General features: G+C 54.5%; 1 protein-coding gene across 2 annotated transcripts in view; it reads right to left on the bottom strand.

The window, feature by feature from the left end:
• Positions 1-1,341: 1,341 nt before the first annotated feature.
• MAP2K3 (mitogen-activated protein kinase kinase 3) overlaps positions 1,342-15,770 on the bottom strand; it is a 34,314-nt gene continuing 19,885 nt past the window's right edge. For both annotated transcript variants that reach the window (XM_063343348.1, XM_063343349.1), the window contains exons 4-13: positions 13,901-13,949; positions 10,894-11,007; positions 10,300-10,419; positions 9,716-9,832; positions 9,504-9,555; positions 8,562-8,689; positions 7,861-7,938; positions 5,526-5,665; positions 4,670-4,715; positions 1,342-4,137 (exon numbers count right to left, since the gene is read on the bottom strand). In XM_063343348.1, the coding sequence (XP_063199418.1) occupies positions 4,054-4,137; positions 4,670-4,715; positions 5,526-5,665; positions 7,861-7,938; positions 8,562-8,689; positions 9,504-9,555; positions 9,716-9,832; positions 10,300-10,419; positions 10,894-11,007; positions 13,901-13,949 (928 nt within the window). In that variant the 3' untranslated portion in view covers positions 1,342-4,053. The remainder of the gene's footprint in view (positions 4,138-4,669; positions 4,716-5,525; positions 5,666-7,860; positions 7,939-8,561; positions 8,690-9,503; positions 9,556-9,715; positions 9,833-10,299; positions 10,420-10,893; positions 11,008-13,900; positions 13,950-15,770) is intronic.

Raw genomic sequence — 15,770 nt, 5'->3', positions numbered from 1 at the left:
GGGCCAGCACCCCAGAACCTTCCCCCCCGGGACCTCCCCCAGGAGCCAGCACCCAGGGACCATTCCCCCCCGGGACCCCCCAGGGGCCACCAACCCGGGACCATTCTCCCCCGGGACCCCCCCAGGGACCAGCACCCCGGGACCTTCCCCCCCCGGGATCTCCCCAGGAGCCACCAACCCGGGACCTTCCCCCCCCGGGACCCCCCCAGGAGCCAGTACCCCAGGACCTTCCCCCCCCGGGATCCCCCCAGGGGCCACTAACCCGGGACCATTCCCCCCCCGGGATCCCCCCAGGAGCCAGCACGCCAGGACCTTCCCCCCCGGGATCCCCCCAGGGGCCACTAACCCGGGACCATTCCCCCCCCGGGACCCCCCCAGGGGCCACTAACCCGGGACCATTCCCCCCCCGGGACCATTCCCCCCCCGGGGCCAGCACCCTGGGTCCTTTCTCCCCTGGGACCCCCCCCCCCGGGTCCCCCCCCGGGGCCAGCACCCCGCTGCCCTCCTGCCCCGGTTTGAGCGGCACAGGGCTAATTCCTCTTCTAACGCTTGGGAAAACTACATGTTTAGAAGACTCCGGTGTCTGAATTTATGAAAATATTTCTTCTCTAGCCAGCTCTGGGGGGCGGGTTTCAAGGTCTTGGTGTTTTCGAGCTCGCCAGGCGCGGGGATGAGGAGGAGCGAGACCCAGGCACTTGCCCCAGGCTGCCAACAGGGTTATTTTATACCTTGAACGTCACATTCAATATAAATTCGAAAGCTTGCTGAGGAGTTCTCTCTCCCTTGATGGCTGCCATCCTGAGAACTTCTTGCCCCGGTGCCGGACCCCCGAGCCCTTCCCTTCCTCCCGAAGCTCCACATCGGCTGTCCCCTGCCGGGAACGCACAGCTTCCTCCTGATGGAAGGGGCTGAGTGTAATCCCTGTGTGTTTTATATTGGTATCGGGATCAATATTGGTACTTTAGTGTTATTGATGTTCATTATCTAGTCTTATTCTATTAAATCTGTTTATATTTCAACCTTCAGGTTTCCTTGTTTTTTCCCCCGATTCCCCTTCCCAGGTGGAGAGAATAATTGTCTAAATGACAATAAATTGTTACGGGTTCTTCAAACCAAAGCCCAAGGGGTAGCAGAGCCCTGGGTGTCCCCAGGGTGGCTGCTGCGGGGGTCCCAGCTCATACAAGCCCCCCAGATCGGGACCAGTGTTAGCCCACGGTATGAGGAGAAAGGCCACTGGTGGCGAGACCCCTCTCGAGCTGCCACCCACCCATCCCTGGTGGGCTCAGGAGCCTCAGGACCGACCCCGATGCTCAAACTGCAACGAGAGAGGTGACAAGAAGCTGGACTGAGGGTGAATTTTATTGAAAATAATGACTGGGTTTAATGGGTACAGACCGTTCTCAAAAATACAAGGCTAGAAGGGCTTCTGCTGCGAGTCAAAATCCTCCTCCACCTTAAAGCCAAGCTGGTTCCCCCCCCCGCCGCGGCAGAGGGGACCCAGCAGGACAGGAAAGCGCTGGATGTGAAGAGGGACAGGTAAGACCACAGGGTCCCAAGGCCACCCCAGAGGCATCTCCCCAGCGTTTAAAAAGGCAGATGCTCCTTTTCCCCAAAATACAGGAATCGGGACTTTCTCCAGGAGGAAAAATGCAGGAGGGGGTGGGGGGGAAACAACCAAACAACATGCAAAATAAAAATTCAAAATCACCATTCCCCAAAGCACCAAAAAAGGGTGAGATAATAAAGGAAGGGGAAAGGGGTCCAAAGGAAGAGAGAAGGGAAAAAACCAAAAGCTCAACATCAAAAACAAACAAAAAAAAAAATCCGAAGTAACCAACTATGCAAAAAAAAAAAATAAAAAAAAAAATTACAATTGTACATCTCAGCTGCAAAGCTGTGAAACCAAGCGGGACAGGGAGAGCTCTGGGAGAGCGTCGGGTGGTTTGCAGAGCAGGAGCGAGGAGGGAGAAGTGGAGAACATCAATCACTTTCTTATTTTTTACATAAAGAGGTGGGGGGGGGGGGTCAAGGCCGAACCAAAGCCGAAGGGGGTTTGTCCAGCTCAGCCCGGGATGGTTCTCTCGGGGTTTGTCGACTCGGGGAAGGGGATTCAGGGCGGCGACGGGGGGAAAAGTCCCCGATGCCACGGAGGACTGAAAAGCATTTGTCCTGAAGCAGCTTCCCCCGGGAGCAGCCGGCAGGAATCACGGTGCCAAACAGCCCTGTCCCAGGCAGCGGGGTGTCCCCCCGCCCCGGCGGTAGGAGTTGGGGAGCAATGAATTTAAGGGGACATCATTCTTCGTCATCCACCCTGAACGCTGGAAATGCACCCTGAAATCCAGGCCTCCAGGGCAGGAATTTCAGGAAAAACGTTTTCAAAAAGAGCAACTTTAAAAAATAGATGCATTTCTTTTTTTTTTAAAAAAAAAAAAAAAAAAAAAAAAGTCTTAGGAGAAGGTGTCTTCGCGTGACCCCTTCCCCACCACCCCAAATTTAGTCAGAAAAATGCTAGCCATTTCACCAAATCTGCTGGCCACGTAGACATTCACACATTCATCGTTGATTTAAAAATATATAATATATAGCGCACACATACACACACACAAATATATATTAGAAAAGGAAAAAAAAAACAAAACAAAAAACAACCTCCCTCTGAAAACTCAATCTATTTTAAAAAAATCCAACAAAATCCACAGCCGATGCGTTTATCCCGCGATCATATACAGCAGAAGACAGACATCCCTTTCGCTGCCGTAGCTCCTTACAGGGCGCTCGGGCTGGGAGCGCGGGGAAACACATCAGGTTTTCACAGTGGATTTGTCAGCGGAGAAGGAACTGCTCCTCCCTCCTCCCACGCAGAAGGGCTTTAATTTATAGCAAGTTAGATTAAAACTAGGAAACATGTTACAAAGTCCATTATATATAGACATAAAATGTACAACTGTCGGCAGCCCCCGTGCGAGTCACTGGGTTTCGATCTCGGCTGACACCCCGGCGGGCGGCTGGAGGGTTCCAAGGCAGTTTTGGGACACGAGGGGTGCAAATCCGGCCTCCGAAACGAACGGTGTCACAGTGTGAGGTCTTACACGAGCTCCCGTGTTGGAACGGAGATGGAGCAACGTCTTCTCCAGGAGCCAGGGAAGGCGGAGGCTGCGGAAGGCGCGAGATGCCCGGAGCGGGGCTGATTCCTCCCAGCAAACGGCTGGAGGGCAGAGAGGCAGCGCCCGGGGACCTGCTCGTCTCTCCCTCCCCTTGTGCCCGCGTGGGAAAGGGAGCACCGTGTGCGGGATGAAGTCCGTGGGCAGGCATGGGGAGAAGGTGGGTCGCAGCTTGCGTCAAGGTGGGCTCATCAAAAAATGCCTTTTTTCCACGCCCCCCCCCCCCCCAAGGGAGTGGTGTATCGATTCAGGGCGGGGGATGCCCCGTCTGGTGCTGCCTGAAAGGGTCATTAAGATGTCGAGCCAGGCATTAAAACACCCTCTGGTGTGAACAGCAGCGTGCCCAGGGAGCCCCACAGCCCCCTAAAAAGCTGCGTAGGCTCCTGGGGGCAGAAAACCAGGCACAAAGGGAAGGTGAGCGAGACCAGACTCCGTGGAAGGGGCTTGGGGCAGGCAGGGGAGAAGAGCGGGACAAGCGCAGCAGCGTTTTTTTCTCTCTGCCTTCCCCAGGCAGCAAAAGAAACACAAACCCCCTGCACCGTGCAGCAGCTGGGGAGGGGAGATGTCCCCCCCGGCATCCTCTGCCCTGGCCCCCCTCAGGCACCACGGGCAGGGTCTTCTCCCCGGGAGGGATACGCTGGCATCAGCAGGGAAATCCCGAGCCTTCGGTCTCCGTGGCTTAGTTGGAAAGGTGCTGGGCTTCAGAATGCTCATCCTGGGGGATTTCATTTACAGGGCAAAGAGAAAAGAAATTGCGAGGCCGGATGGGGCCAGAGGTGCCCACGGGTTGGGGAAGAGTGATTTGTGCAAAGCACCAGTAACTCGAGTCCTCATTCGCTCTTCTGCGGGGAAGCCAGGATGGAGGGGACTGCACGAAGCCGTGAGGTTCGAGTTAGGAGTCTTCCCCGAGGATCTCTGTCACGAAGGAGGCCATGTCAGTCTCTTTGGTGTCGTGCAAAGTAAAGAAAGGGTGTTCCTGCCAACAAGACCAAAGACAACATCAGCTGACACCCAAGGACAGACGAGCCCAAGAGCAGTCCATGGGGGATGTCGCACAGCTGGCGAGGTGCTGGGGGAGAGGTGGACACCAACCTCCTCCCCAGGCTCCCACAGACGCCATCCTTTAGCTTAACGATTAACTACCACTTTCAGGTTTGGTGTTTCTAGGTTCAACCCCCGCGGGACAGTCCACCTTGGCAGGTGCACTACCATCGTTTGAGGTCTAAACTCACCAAGAGCAGATAGGACAGCGGGAGAAAACACCTAGAAACGCTGACCTTAACACCCATGAAATCAACACACCCTTCCACCTTAGACACACTACACCCATCCCGCCTTAGACACACTACACCTACCCCGCTCCGTGCCTGAAAAAAAAAAAAAAAAAAAAAAAAAAAACACACCACCCACACATCCTGCTGTCCCATTTTCCCAGGACCTGCTGGACCATTCACTCGACTTTTGAAATGCGTTGCGATAAAGACCAGCAGAAATGGCTTCGCACTTACCATAAGTTCTAGATAGTTCATTCGTTCAGCGGGGTTCTTCCTTAAGCTGGAAGACAAAAAATGGAAGAGAAAGGCTGTAGGATCTTTTTTTTTTTCTTTTTTTTTTTTCTGTAACATGATCTATCACAAGGGATCTCCCCTTCCCAACCAACATGACACCCTTCTCATGGGCAGGAATTCCCATTCCTCTCCCTCCTTGGCCAAGCAGGTTCAAACCACCAGCAAAGCGGCCAGGCAGGTAACCGGGAAAGGCCAACTCACAGTGTTTTGCCACAAAGAGCGCTGGGCAAGCAGCTCGCTGCAGTCCGCCCCGCACAGCCTCACTTCTTCACACAGTCCAGAACAGACCAGGGAAGGAGAGGAGATGCTTTCCCACCACCTGTAGACCATCTCAAGGCCCGTTCAAGCCTTGCCTCGGTGGGCTCAACCCTGCCTGGCAGCTCCACGCAGCACACACGGAGCAGAGGGACACCCCGAGGGGAGCAGCTACTGTACACGGTACCCACAAAACCACAAATCAGCTTTCACCCAAAGGCACCCAGACACTGCCAGGGGTTCGTTCTTGTTTCATTGCCGCTTTGCCAGAAACCACCAAAATTTCAGCAGCAACGATGGCAAAAGGGGAAGAGAAACCTCTGCACCTTCCAACCAGCCTGGGTGAGTCAGGCCGAGAGCAAAACCAGTTTGGGCAGTGCTTCCTGCCGTGGCCGAGCACCAGCCTTGGTATGGCAAAGCAGAGAGAAATGGGCTCCAAAAGGACAACAAACCCAGTCCCACGCTTTGCTCCAACCCCCACGGATCAGGGCTCCTCTTCAGCCAGGCTGGGAAAAGCCACCAGTCCCTGCCGGAGACTCACCACTGCGCTGTGAAGTCCACAAACTCCTTGGAGAAGCGATCGGTGGGCAGCTGGGGCGAAGGCTCCTCCACCACTTGCTTGAGCTGTTGGAAGGGGGTCCCCCAGGACTCGTACGGGAAGCGAAGAATGGCCAATTCGATCTGAGGACAGAGACAGGCTGACTTGAGACACCAGGACGAGCACAACCCCACGCAGCCCGCCTATCTCAGCCTCTGCAGCCAGCTCGGATTCAAAATGAAAAACCTCTTTCCTTACAAACCATTTTCAATTTGGGTCATACCACTTTTTCTTTTTTTTTTTTTTTTTTTTTAAACACAAAGACCCAGGGGCCAAAAATACTTCCTTTTGAGGCTGGCTCAGCATATTGATGCCTTTACAGGAAGCCACCACAGATATGTAAAATGGGATTATTTAAAACGATAATAACAGCACGCCCTTTCTGCACCAGCTTCCAAAGTGCTTTACCCTCCATAAGCCAGCCTCTGGGCTTCAGACTAGTATTGTATGAGGTAGACACACAAAAAAATCCACAAACCCACGAAAAACTAAGTGCTAGAACACCACTTAGGAAGATCTTCGCTAAACCACCTCCATTACCAGGCCCTTCCTACAAGTCACCTCTGCTCCCTCACCCATTCAAAGAAGGAAAAAGCCCATCACAGCTCTTGGGCAGTCACCTCGCGCCAAGGGTCAGTTCCCATCTCAAGACAGGCAGCAGAAGCTCCAGTCCTGTCTGGCAGGGTGGGATGGAATGGGATGGGATGGGAGGAATGAGAAACCTGGAAGGATGCAAGGCAGAGCCAAGGACCCCTGTCTGCTTCTGGCTAAAGCCTGGGGAGCTCAGCTCCTGCTGCTGGAAAACTGAATGAAGCCACCAGCCTGGAAAGGCCTGGATTAGCCCTGCAACTCAATGGCCCTAAAATCAACCAGTCTGAAATCAATCAAATCCCTTCAGAAATAAAAAAAAACCAACCAAACAAACAGGAAGCCAGCCCAGGAGGAAGACATCGGAGGGACTCAGACAGGTGGGGGCTCTGTTCGGCTGCGGGCTTTCAGCAAGGTCCCCTCTCCCGTCCAGCTTTGGAAAGGTTGAGAGATTTCATCATTCACGCAATCTCCCATCCCACAGCTTCCTGCATCTCGGGAGGAATGCCGGAGCTGATTACATTTCCAGCCAGCCCGCCCGGCTCTGCGCTGCACTGGCATGGGGACACCAAGGAGAGGGGCTCGGGCTTGGCACTGCGGACAAAACTAGCTGGGGAAGAGGGAATATTTGCCAAGAGATCTGTGCAGCTCACACAAATGCAGGGGTGCAGCGCCCAAAACAAGTCACAGCTAACAGGGCGCAGGAAAAATTCCTGAAAATAATCTACCCGCAGAGAGACAGTCTCCTGGAAAGCAGGAGACGCGTTCCCAGGCGGCATCCCCTTCCAGCCAACAGCTGGGATTTCCTTTGTCCTCTGGCGCCAGAAGATTTCAGCTGCTTTCTGCAAGATCCGTTTCTTGCAGGAGGTAGATAAACCATCCTGAGCAGCTGCGATTTTGGAACCGAAAGCATTTCCCCTTCCTGTTGGCTGCTCTGAGCTACCCCGCAGGCGGGACTCGCTGCAAACCACGCACGGCACCCCTCGCTGCAGCAGGGCAGGCTATTTCGCCCTGATCCTCCTGCAAGGCTTTGCCAAGGCGGGAGGGGGGGTGCCCGCAGGAAGGCTGTGACCCAGCTGCAGCAAACCCTGCTCCACCGACTACTTCTCCAGCCAGCACATGGGGAACTTCAGAGCAACTAAAAGTCAGTCTTGGATGCCCAACTAAGCCCACTGTCATCCAGATATTGCCCCCTTGGAGTCTGCCACCCGCACCAACATAGTTCAGTGCTAACTGGAGCTATTTGGAGCTGGCATTGTACACCAGTAGCTCTAGGAAACCAAGCGGAGGGGTACAAGGGAATCACGTGGGGATAACAAGCCTTTATGATCCCCCAGGATCCAGCGGGAACATGCAAGAAGGGAAAGATGGAAAGAGGCAGAAAATGGATCATCTCCTGGCAAGAGCCACAGCAGTGGTGGCAACACTGGCTGCATGCCCCGGCTCACAGCCACCTCACCCCGGGGCGACGCACCCCTGTGTGCACAGGGCAGCAGCACCCCCCTGTGCCCTGGGTAATTCAACCCATGCCCTGAGCTATCACGCTCAGAATTTAGCCCCGTTTGGTGGCCATCCACCCAGGGGTAAAGCCACCAGACACCACCGCTCGTGGCTGGGTTAGAGCTCCACCCGTACAGACCCCAGCCCAGCCCCAGGGCTGCCGGGTGCCAGTCCAAGCCCTCGGTATTACCATTGTGATCCCCAGACTCCAGACGTCCGACTTCACGTTGTAGCCCTTCTGGTTCAGCTCAGGGTTTATTCTTTCAGGCTGTAACAGGAAAATGGAAGCTATTACAACTCTATCTCGTTTTCCCAGTGCAAACCCCACAGAGCAAATCTCTGGCTCAAAACCCAGGTTGGGTGGATCCCCCGGCTCATATCCCCATGGAGGCAGGGTCTGAGGTTAAATCTAGCACTGATTGCTCCACACAACCCACATAAGCTCTCCCCCTCCAGCTCCTGACTGAGACTTGTACTATCCCTGCACCATGATCCCTGTCCCGGGAGCACAAGCTACCCACGCAGATGCCACAGATGGCAAAGGGAAATTCATACTGACTGGAGAGGATGAAATTAAATGATCCTGCCAAGAAAAGCCTCAGCATTTCCTAGCCAACAAGGAGCAACCCTTCCAACCACCACAACCAGCACCAGCCAGTTTCACTCTTCTGCAAATGGAAGGCGGCAGAGGAAGAGTCTGCTGCGGGATTAACGCACACAGCGGGGCTTACGGGGAGGGTAATCCCGTCCTTGGAGGGCTCCGCTGAGTCGGGAAGCCCAGAGCACTCTGAAGTGGTTTCTACCACAGGACAGAGGTGAACCAAGACCAATTTCTAAGCAGCAGCCTCTTTGAGGACGCTGCCGGCTCTGGCCCCACTCAAGCACACTTACAGCCATGTACGGTTTGCAGCCGGCATCCATGGTCTTCGCAACCGAGTCCACCAAGTAGCCGCTGATCCCAAAATCGCACATTTTCACATGTCCCTCCTTGTTGATCAGCACATTGGAAGGTTTCACGTCTAAGAGAGAGAACATGAGAGGGCAGACTGAGCCTTTGCAGAGGTATCGCAGAGCCTGAGATAGGAAGGGCAACTCCCCACCGAGCTGGGAGGGGAGCAGGCAGGCCCTAACACAAGGGATGGCAGACAAAACCCCACCAGTCTTTTATTTCAATAAAAGTTGTTCACAAGTAAAACTATAACCATGCCCCTTCAGGCAGAACAGGCCTCCTCTCTAATGAGGCAGGTCAAAAGGCTGAAATAAGACGCTGAGGAGTCAATGCCCAGCTCCTTAGGAGAGGTTTATGTGCCCGACAGAGCCTTAAAAGCTCAGCTCTACCAAGTTCTCGGGACAGCTTGTCTCGTGCCCATCATGATCTGTCCACAACCACACAAGGAACTATACCAGGATGACAAACAGGACCCAAGTGTTACAGTGATTTGCAAGGTATTCTTCAGCCCTGACCTTGCTAGAACTACCCAGCCAGGAAGGCTAGGGGATTTTGTCCCCAAGAGCTGCCTTTAATGCACCTCCATACTCAAAGAGAGCTACAGATGCCCATAAAAATACAGTTAGTGAAGAATTCAGTTATTATATTCAACCCTTCACCTGAAAATTAGGATGAGAACAACATCATGCAAGCAGATGCATGAAGGTTACATCTCAGGAATAGGCCTTGGGCATCTAGATGTGACCACCACGGTCCTAAGTACCATTAGACCCCACTGTAGGCATCCCAGAGGCACACACCACACATCTCCTCAGGAGTCCTCACGTAGCTTATTTCAAAACTAGATCTCCAGCCACATTACGCTGACCCCAACCAGCACCTACCTCTATGGATTACGGACAGTTTGCTGTGCAGATGCTCCAGAGCTCGTACAATCTGGGAACAAACACAGCAAAAGAGTATCTGTTAATCACACGCAGCACCAGCCTTCCACTGCAAACACACCACCCGTTTCCACGCGCCGTGGGCTTGAACAGAGACCTCCAACAAGCTCAAGAGGTGCACAGAACTATGTAAGAACCCAAGAGGCACTCACAGACACAGCCATTTTCCCCAAAATGTCTTCAGGGATGGTTTTCTTCTTCTCCAGTACTTTCTTATAGAATTTATCTAGGGAGGTGTCCATGAGCTCCATGCAGATCCACACATCGCCCTGCAGATGGAGAGAAAACAGTTGAGAGGGAATTCCCTGGAAATCCCCAGGAAGTGAAGGGAGAAGTGGGGACTGATGGACAAACAGACACTATCCCTTTCACAAGGGGCAAACCAAGGTCCCTGCTGCACAGATGCTGTTGGCCACACCATCAGCACACGGGCTCTGCGCTGGATAGCAGGGGGCACAGATGTCCAGGTACCACCAAAACTACCTGTGATGGCTCCCTTTGAGGTCTACCCCAAAGCCAGTCCGAGCTGTGGACAACATGTCATGGAAGTGGGGAACAGGACCTGCTCAACATTGCCTGATGGAGGCAAGGCTTTGACTTTACGTCATGGCAGCACCTCAAACAGCCCAGCCGGGCTGAAAAAAGCAGAGGTGGTTTGGGACAGTTTAGTGCCTTCAGTGCAACCACAGGGGCCCCAGGTGCCACGCAGCCCACCAGCCATCCACTGGCTCAGTACCTCTCGGAAGAGGGCTCCGTAGAAGGTGACGGTGTAGAAGCAGTCAACTGTCCTCATGGAGATGTCTAAGTCCATCAATAATCTCTTCTGCTCCTGAGTGTTCACAGTCGCTCGAATCCTCTGAGACAAATACAAAAGAAGAGGGGTTTGATGGAGGTAGGGTAACACTCGAGCTGACTCAGAGGACCGGGCAAATGTTTTGGGCTTATTTTGTGGCCAGTAGCACCCCAAGAGATGCCTGGATTCCCTCTTCCAGACAGCACCTTAATGAATGACAAACCCTTGGCAAGCTCTGCAGTGGATGCAGGATGAGGCCAGCAGCCTGGACAGGCACTCTGACATCCGAACCTCGCACTAACTAACTGCAGGCACCAAGTCTGGCTTTCAGAGCCTGCTGATCAACACCACAGCATCTAACTGGTATCAGCACAGACCCGGTGTTGACCCAAACCCCACCAGGGATACCAGAGGCTGCCAAATAGAGACAAGGCTGTCCCCATTTTGCTGCACCCAGTGGAGTTAAGCAGAGTCTCCCTGCTCCCTTGGAGCTGCACATCCCGACATCCATCTCCCTCAGCAAGCAGCTGTCCTCACCTTCACGGCCATGATGGTGCCGCTCTGCGCGTGTCGGACTTTCTCCACCACACCATAAGCTCCACGGCCCAGCTCGGAAATTGCCACCAGGTCATCAGCTTCCACCTCGAAGTTCTTTAAGAAGAGAGACAAAAATCAGACACAGGCACACTTATCACCACGCGACATCAGCAGAGGTCCAACGCTTGCAGCTCGTTCATGCAGAGCACTTCCAAAAGATGGTACCTACAGGGCCCCACCAGCTCCCGTATGCACCAGAGGCTTAAAGAAGATGGGTATATTTTTTGCTCTTTTGAACCAGAGCCCAAACCCTCTCACCCTGTACTCACCAGGGTTCATTTAACTCCCCATCTGCAGCTAGAGATCAGGACTTTCATCCTTTCAGCCAGGGCACGCTGCCACTGGAAAGGGCACCAAAGGTTGGTGCCTCTCTGCCTGCCCGGGATTACCCGCAGGAGGGTATTTCTGTGGTTGCTGAACTACTTGCAGCTCCTGTGCCAACACGGGCAGCGCTCAGGAGCCTCTGCCACAGCTCCAAATGCCCGTGCGCAGCCGGGGATCCCCTACCTCACCCTGCATCCCAAGAGAGCATCGGTCACAAACACACCTACGTGTCTAATAACACCTCTGCCTGTGCAAAGCCTCCCTTAGATGGGATGGTGCACGCAGCAACCCAGCAACTCCATTCCTAATTAGCAGGGACTTCAAATGGGTTTCACCCGCTTTCAATACTTTCTCCCACCATCAGAAAGCAGCCAGCAAGTTAAAACGTGATTTAGCACCAACAAAGGAGCTCAGGCAAGCGCAACTACACAAGTCTCACTTCAAGCTGGGGGGGGGGGGGAGGGGGGGGGGAATCCATTGCCAGTGCTCAGGCAAGCGAGTGCCCCACGCAGCAGGGAGCCAGCGAGCTCCTGCGCAACCCATGAACAAGTTTCCCTAAAGACGTGTTACCCTGTAATTGCCTGCTCTGCTGGGCAGGGCACAAACTGTTTGAGTGAGACATGGGCTATTTTTGGACGCTGCGATCATCGCTCTTAATAAGTCATAGGCCTTCTTTTAGCCAGGCTTTATCCAGCCTCCAGTTTTCCTCCGGTCTCAGGGAACAAAAATATAATACCAGGATGCCAAATTGCCCCAGTAGCCACAAAGACAGCGAGGGTGGGAAACATCCACGGCACAGCGCCGGATACCATGCCTGTGAGCTACGCCCAGAGCAGAGAGGAAACAGCCTTTGGCATTAAGGAGCCAAGCTGAGAGAGATGGCTGCCGGGCTCCTGGGCAGCAAGCTGCCCTCGGTGCTGGCCACGGCATGGCCAGCAGCGACTGGGTCCACCAGTCCATCCCACCAGCCCCAGCTCTGTTTATTCGAGCCAGATGCGCCTGGCAGGCGGCCAAGGCAGGGAGCAAGAGAGGTCTGTGCTTGAGCTCAGCGCTGAGCTATGCACTGCCCAGCACAGGAAAGTGCCGGCCCTTTCCTGGGCAGGACGGTGGATCCAGAAATAAGGAGAGCAGAGCTAATGGGGATGCATCCAACCCCCCACCCTGCCGCCCTGGGCAGCTGGCAGAGGAGCAGTGCAGGCTCACAGCTTCTGCAGGGGCCTCCAGGAAGGATCTGGTGGTGCTTTTGAGGACACGTGTTCTGCAGTTGTTCCAGGTTATTGTTGGGGTTTTTTTTTTTGTTTTTTTTTTTTCCTGGCATTTACCCTAAGGCTTCCCCAGAAGCTGGCGGTTCCCAGCACGGTCCAGGAACCAGCATCGCCCTGCCCAGCAACAGAGGCGATGCACCGACAGAGCCCCAGCATCGCTCACCCCATGCCCTGGGGATATTGAGGTGGTTCATGGGGATACACAGCACCACCTGCACGGATCCAATGGACCCGAGGTCATCATCCACCCCCATGGCCCGAAGCTGGCCTTCTGCCCAAGCCCTCTTCCTCCATCCCACACTGTGTCTCTCCAAAAATACCTGGACCAGACCCCTCCTGCAAACACCGGTGCAGGCAGAGCAGGGAAGGAAGCGACTCTAGAGAGCTTTCCCCAAGCTGCAGCACTCTCCTGTTGCACACGCCATGCCCAGGCTGTTACAGAGCTATTAATACACACGACACAATGGCCAGAAAATGAGACAGGCGGTGGGGTTGTTCCCTGGACCCAGCCAAAGCTTCCCCTCCCCTCTCCTATCTGTCCCCTAACCCTAAAACCTTGCACCAAGGCTGAGGGGTCCAGATCCCATCAGCCGAGCCACCTCCCAGCCTGGAAGGTAAGCAGCTAGATCTAGGGCTGAGCCAATGCATGGTATTTTTAGCTCATTTGCAAACAGCCTTCTGCAGCCCCAGGAGAGCCCGTAACAAGAGAATGAAATAAAAGAGAGACAGTGGCTATTTCTAGCAGTGTTTTTCATCAGGTCCCTAAGCAAAGGCTTTGGGGAACCAGGGAGAAGGCTTTGTGCCCAGCTTCTCCCGGGCCACGGGCAGTAACACAGCCCTGATGGTCAGCAGGACAAAGGGGACTTTGTTTGGGGCAGCCAGAGAGCGCGGTGAGGCCACGCTGATTTAGGATAGATGGGCTGGGTCCGTGCATTCAGATCAAGGTGGCCAGTGGGACTGTCAAGAGACCGCTGTGATCCCCCACGACGGACAAAACTGCACACCCTGCCTTTGGCAGCCACCTGCCTTGCAGGGACTGCCCGCAGGCAGCAGAGACCAGCCAGCGAGCGCACGGGCTCAGAGACGAGTCATCTTGCAGGCAGGGTGACATGTCACAGCTCTAAATACACACAGACACCCCATCGGCTCCCCAGGGAAAAGGTCCTGCTGTGGGATGTCTCCTCCCTGCAAAGATGCATCTCATGAGGCTGCACCAGGACGGCACTGTCCTTCTCACGGGGAGCTCCGAAATCTCAAGGTCAGATTCGACAGGTTGTCAGGCGTGATCCATAAAACTCCCCATACAAGGGGCACACAAAATCGAAAGCAAGCAAAAAATAAACCACATTGACACGTACTTTATCTCCGATGGTAATGAACGCTCTGGAGTCCAAGTTCCTCGGCGGCCTGCAAGAAAAGAGAGAGGGAGAGTAAGGAAAAAGCCCAGCTTTGTTAACCCTCTTGGCCAGAGCCAGGTTTCACGTTCCTTCGAGCGCTTTCAGATGCTGCTTTTCCACTGTGCCTTGTCGTGGGTTCAAACCAGCCCCTCCAAACACTCACAAATGCTTTAATCCTGCTAGTAACACCTCAGCCCATACCCATGAGGCACTCGCTGCACGCAGCCAGCGAGAACCCCAGAGTCAGCTCGGTGAGACATGCATCAAACCGACAGGCTACGAAACCATCCCTGCTCAGGAGCCCGAGGAACCGAGACCGACGGGATGAGACACTTCTGTGGCAGAGCGGCTCAGCTGTCATGTTTTGACAGGCAGGTGTTGTAACAGGACAGCCACGTAGCCCGAAACGCACGCCGAGGGAACAACAGGTAATTCCTCACCCGTGAGTCATTTGTGTACACTCGCGGGCCTCTTTCAGGCAGCGTGGCAGGCAGAGCAGGCAGCGCGTCGGTGTCACGCTTTGCACAACGCCACGCAGGCGAAAGTCTTCCTTTATGGCTTTTCTCCTCATTGCTGCCCACTTCCCATTATGGGCAGCACGGTACTTTTAGAGCCGACACGAGCGTTTTGTCCCTCGTGCCTCGTTTCTCTGCTCTCCCCATCCCCTGGGACCTTTTAAGAGCGGAGGAGATTGCCCAACTGGTTTAGCCGCCCAGTTCCCATCAGAGCGCTACGGCAACCTCCGGCTTCAAGGAAGTACTTCAGGCTCCCAGCAAGCGCCTTGCACTGCGCAAATATTTGCACTGCAGCTTGGAAAGCACAGAGAAAAGGAGTTGTGGGTAGCTTGCACCAGCTTTTACGTGAGCGCTCTGGGCACGAAAGCGCCCCGCAAACTCGGGCGCGATGCCTTCTCCAGGGGAAATTCAAACAGCGGTAGGAGCAGAGACAGATGCACCCGTGGGGGAAGGAGGTGGCTGCTGCAGGCAGGGCTCGGCGTGTGCATGCCAGGCCACACAGCATTCATGGGGGAGTTCCCCTGGCTCCCCCTGCAACACATCTGCCCTATCTACCTGGGGTTTTCAGTACGGGTATTTCCCCTTCAGGGATTTCACTGCTTTCCTGCAGCTGGGAGGGTCTCTAGAAAGGGCTTCTGGAGCAAACAAGGCTCTGCAGTGGAGAGGCAGCCCAGGGTGTTTTGGAAGAGCACCATGGAGAGGAATTTAAGCCGTCTGCTCTTCGTCAAACCAAGTGCCACTACCCTGGGCTCTCCCTCACAGCATAACAAGCATCAGCAGCACAAAACAAACAGGGCAGAGAGAAATTCCAGTTCCCTGAGAAGTAGCTGGGCACTGGCCCCCGGCACCGAGCGGCGCAGCAAAGCCACGACACCCATGTCAACAGCTCAAACTAGCCCCGACACACAGGTCATGGGGAGGATGCGCTGCCACGCAGAGCATCTCCCAACCCTCATCCCCTGTTCCTGCCATGGTCCAGCTGCCACCACTTCTTCTCTTCTCCTCATCAAAAAACTTTCCCTCTTCTTCTCTTGGGCAGATTTGCTCTCTCTGCCATGCCTTCGCCCTTCAGCACTGGCACAGCCATGGCAGAAAGGCTGAAGAAAGTCTCCCGACAGTCTCCTAGCCTTTGCCTTTCAGCCATTTCAAGTCAAACAGGCACCTCCCAGAGAGACACACACTGTGTATGTGTGCACGCACATGCGCATGCATATGTGTAATTCCTTCTCATCACCTGCAGCCAGAGCTTAAGGGAAAAAATTAACTATCCTGATTCTGTAAAGTCTACACAGGCCATTCCCCTCGACACGGTGTTG

Source organism: Chroicocephalus ridibundus, chromosome 8 (genome assembly GCF_963924245.1).
Source record: "Chroicocephalus ridibundus chromosome 8, bChrRid1.1, whole genome shotgun sequence".
Classification (NCBI taxonomy): Eukaryota; Metazoa; Chordata; class Aves; order Charadriiformes; family Laridae; genus Chroicocephalus; species Chroicocephalus ridibundus.
Note: the sequence above shows the minus strand (reverse complement) of the source record. Positions and strands in the feature narration are given on the sequence as shown.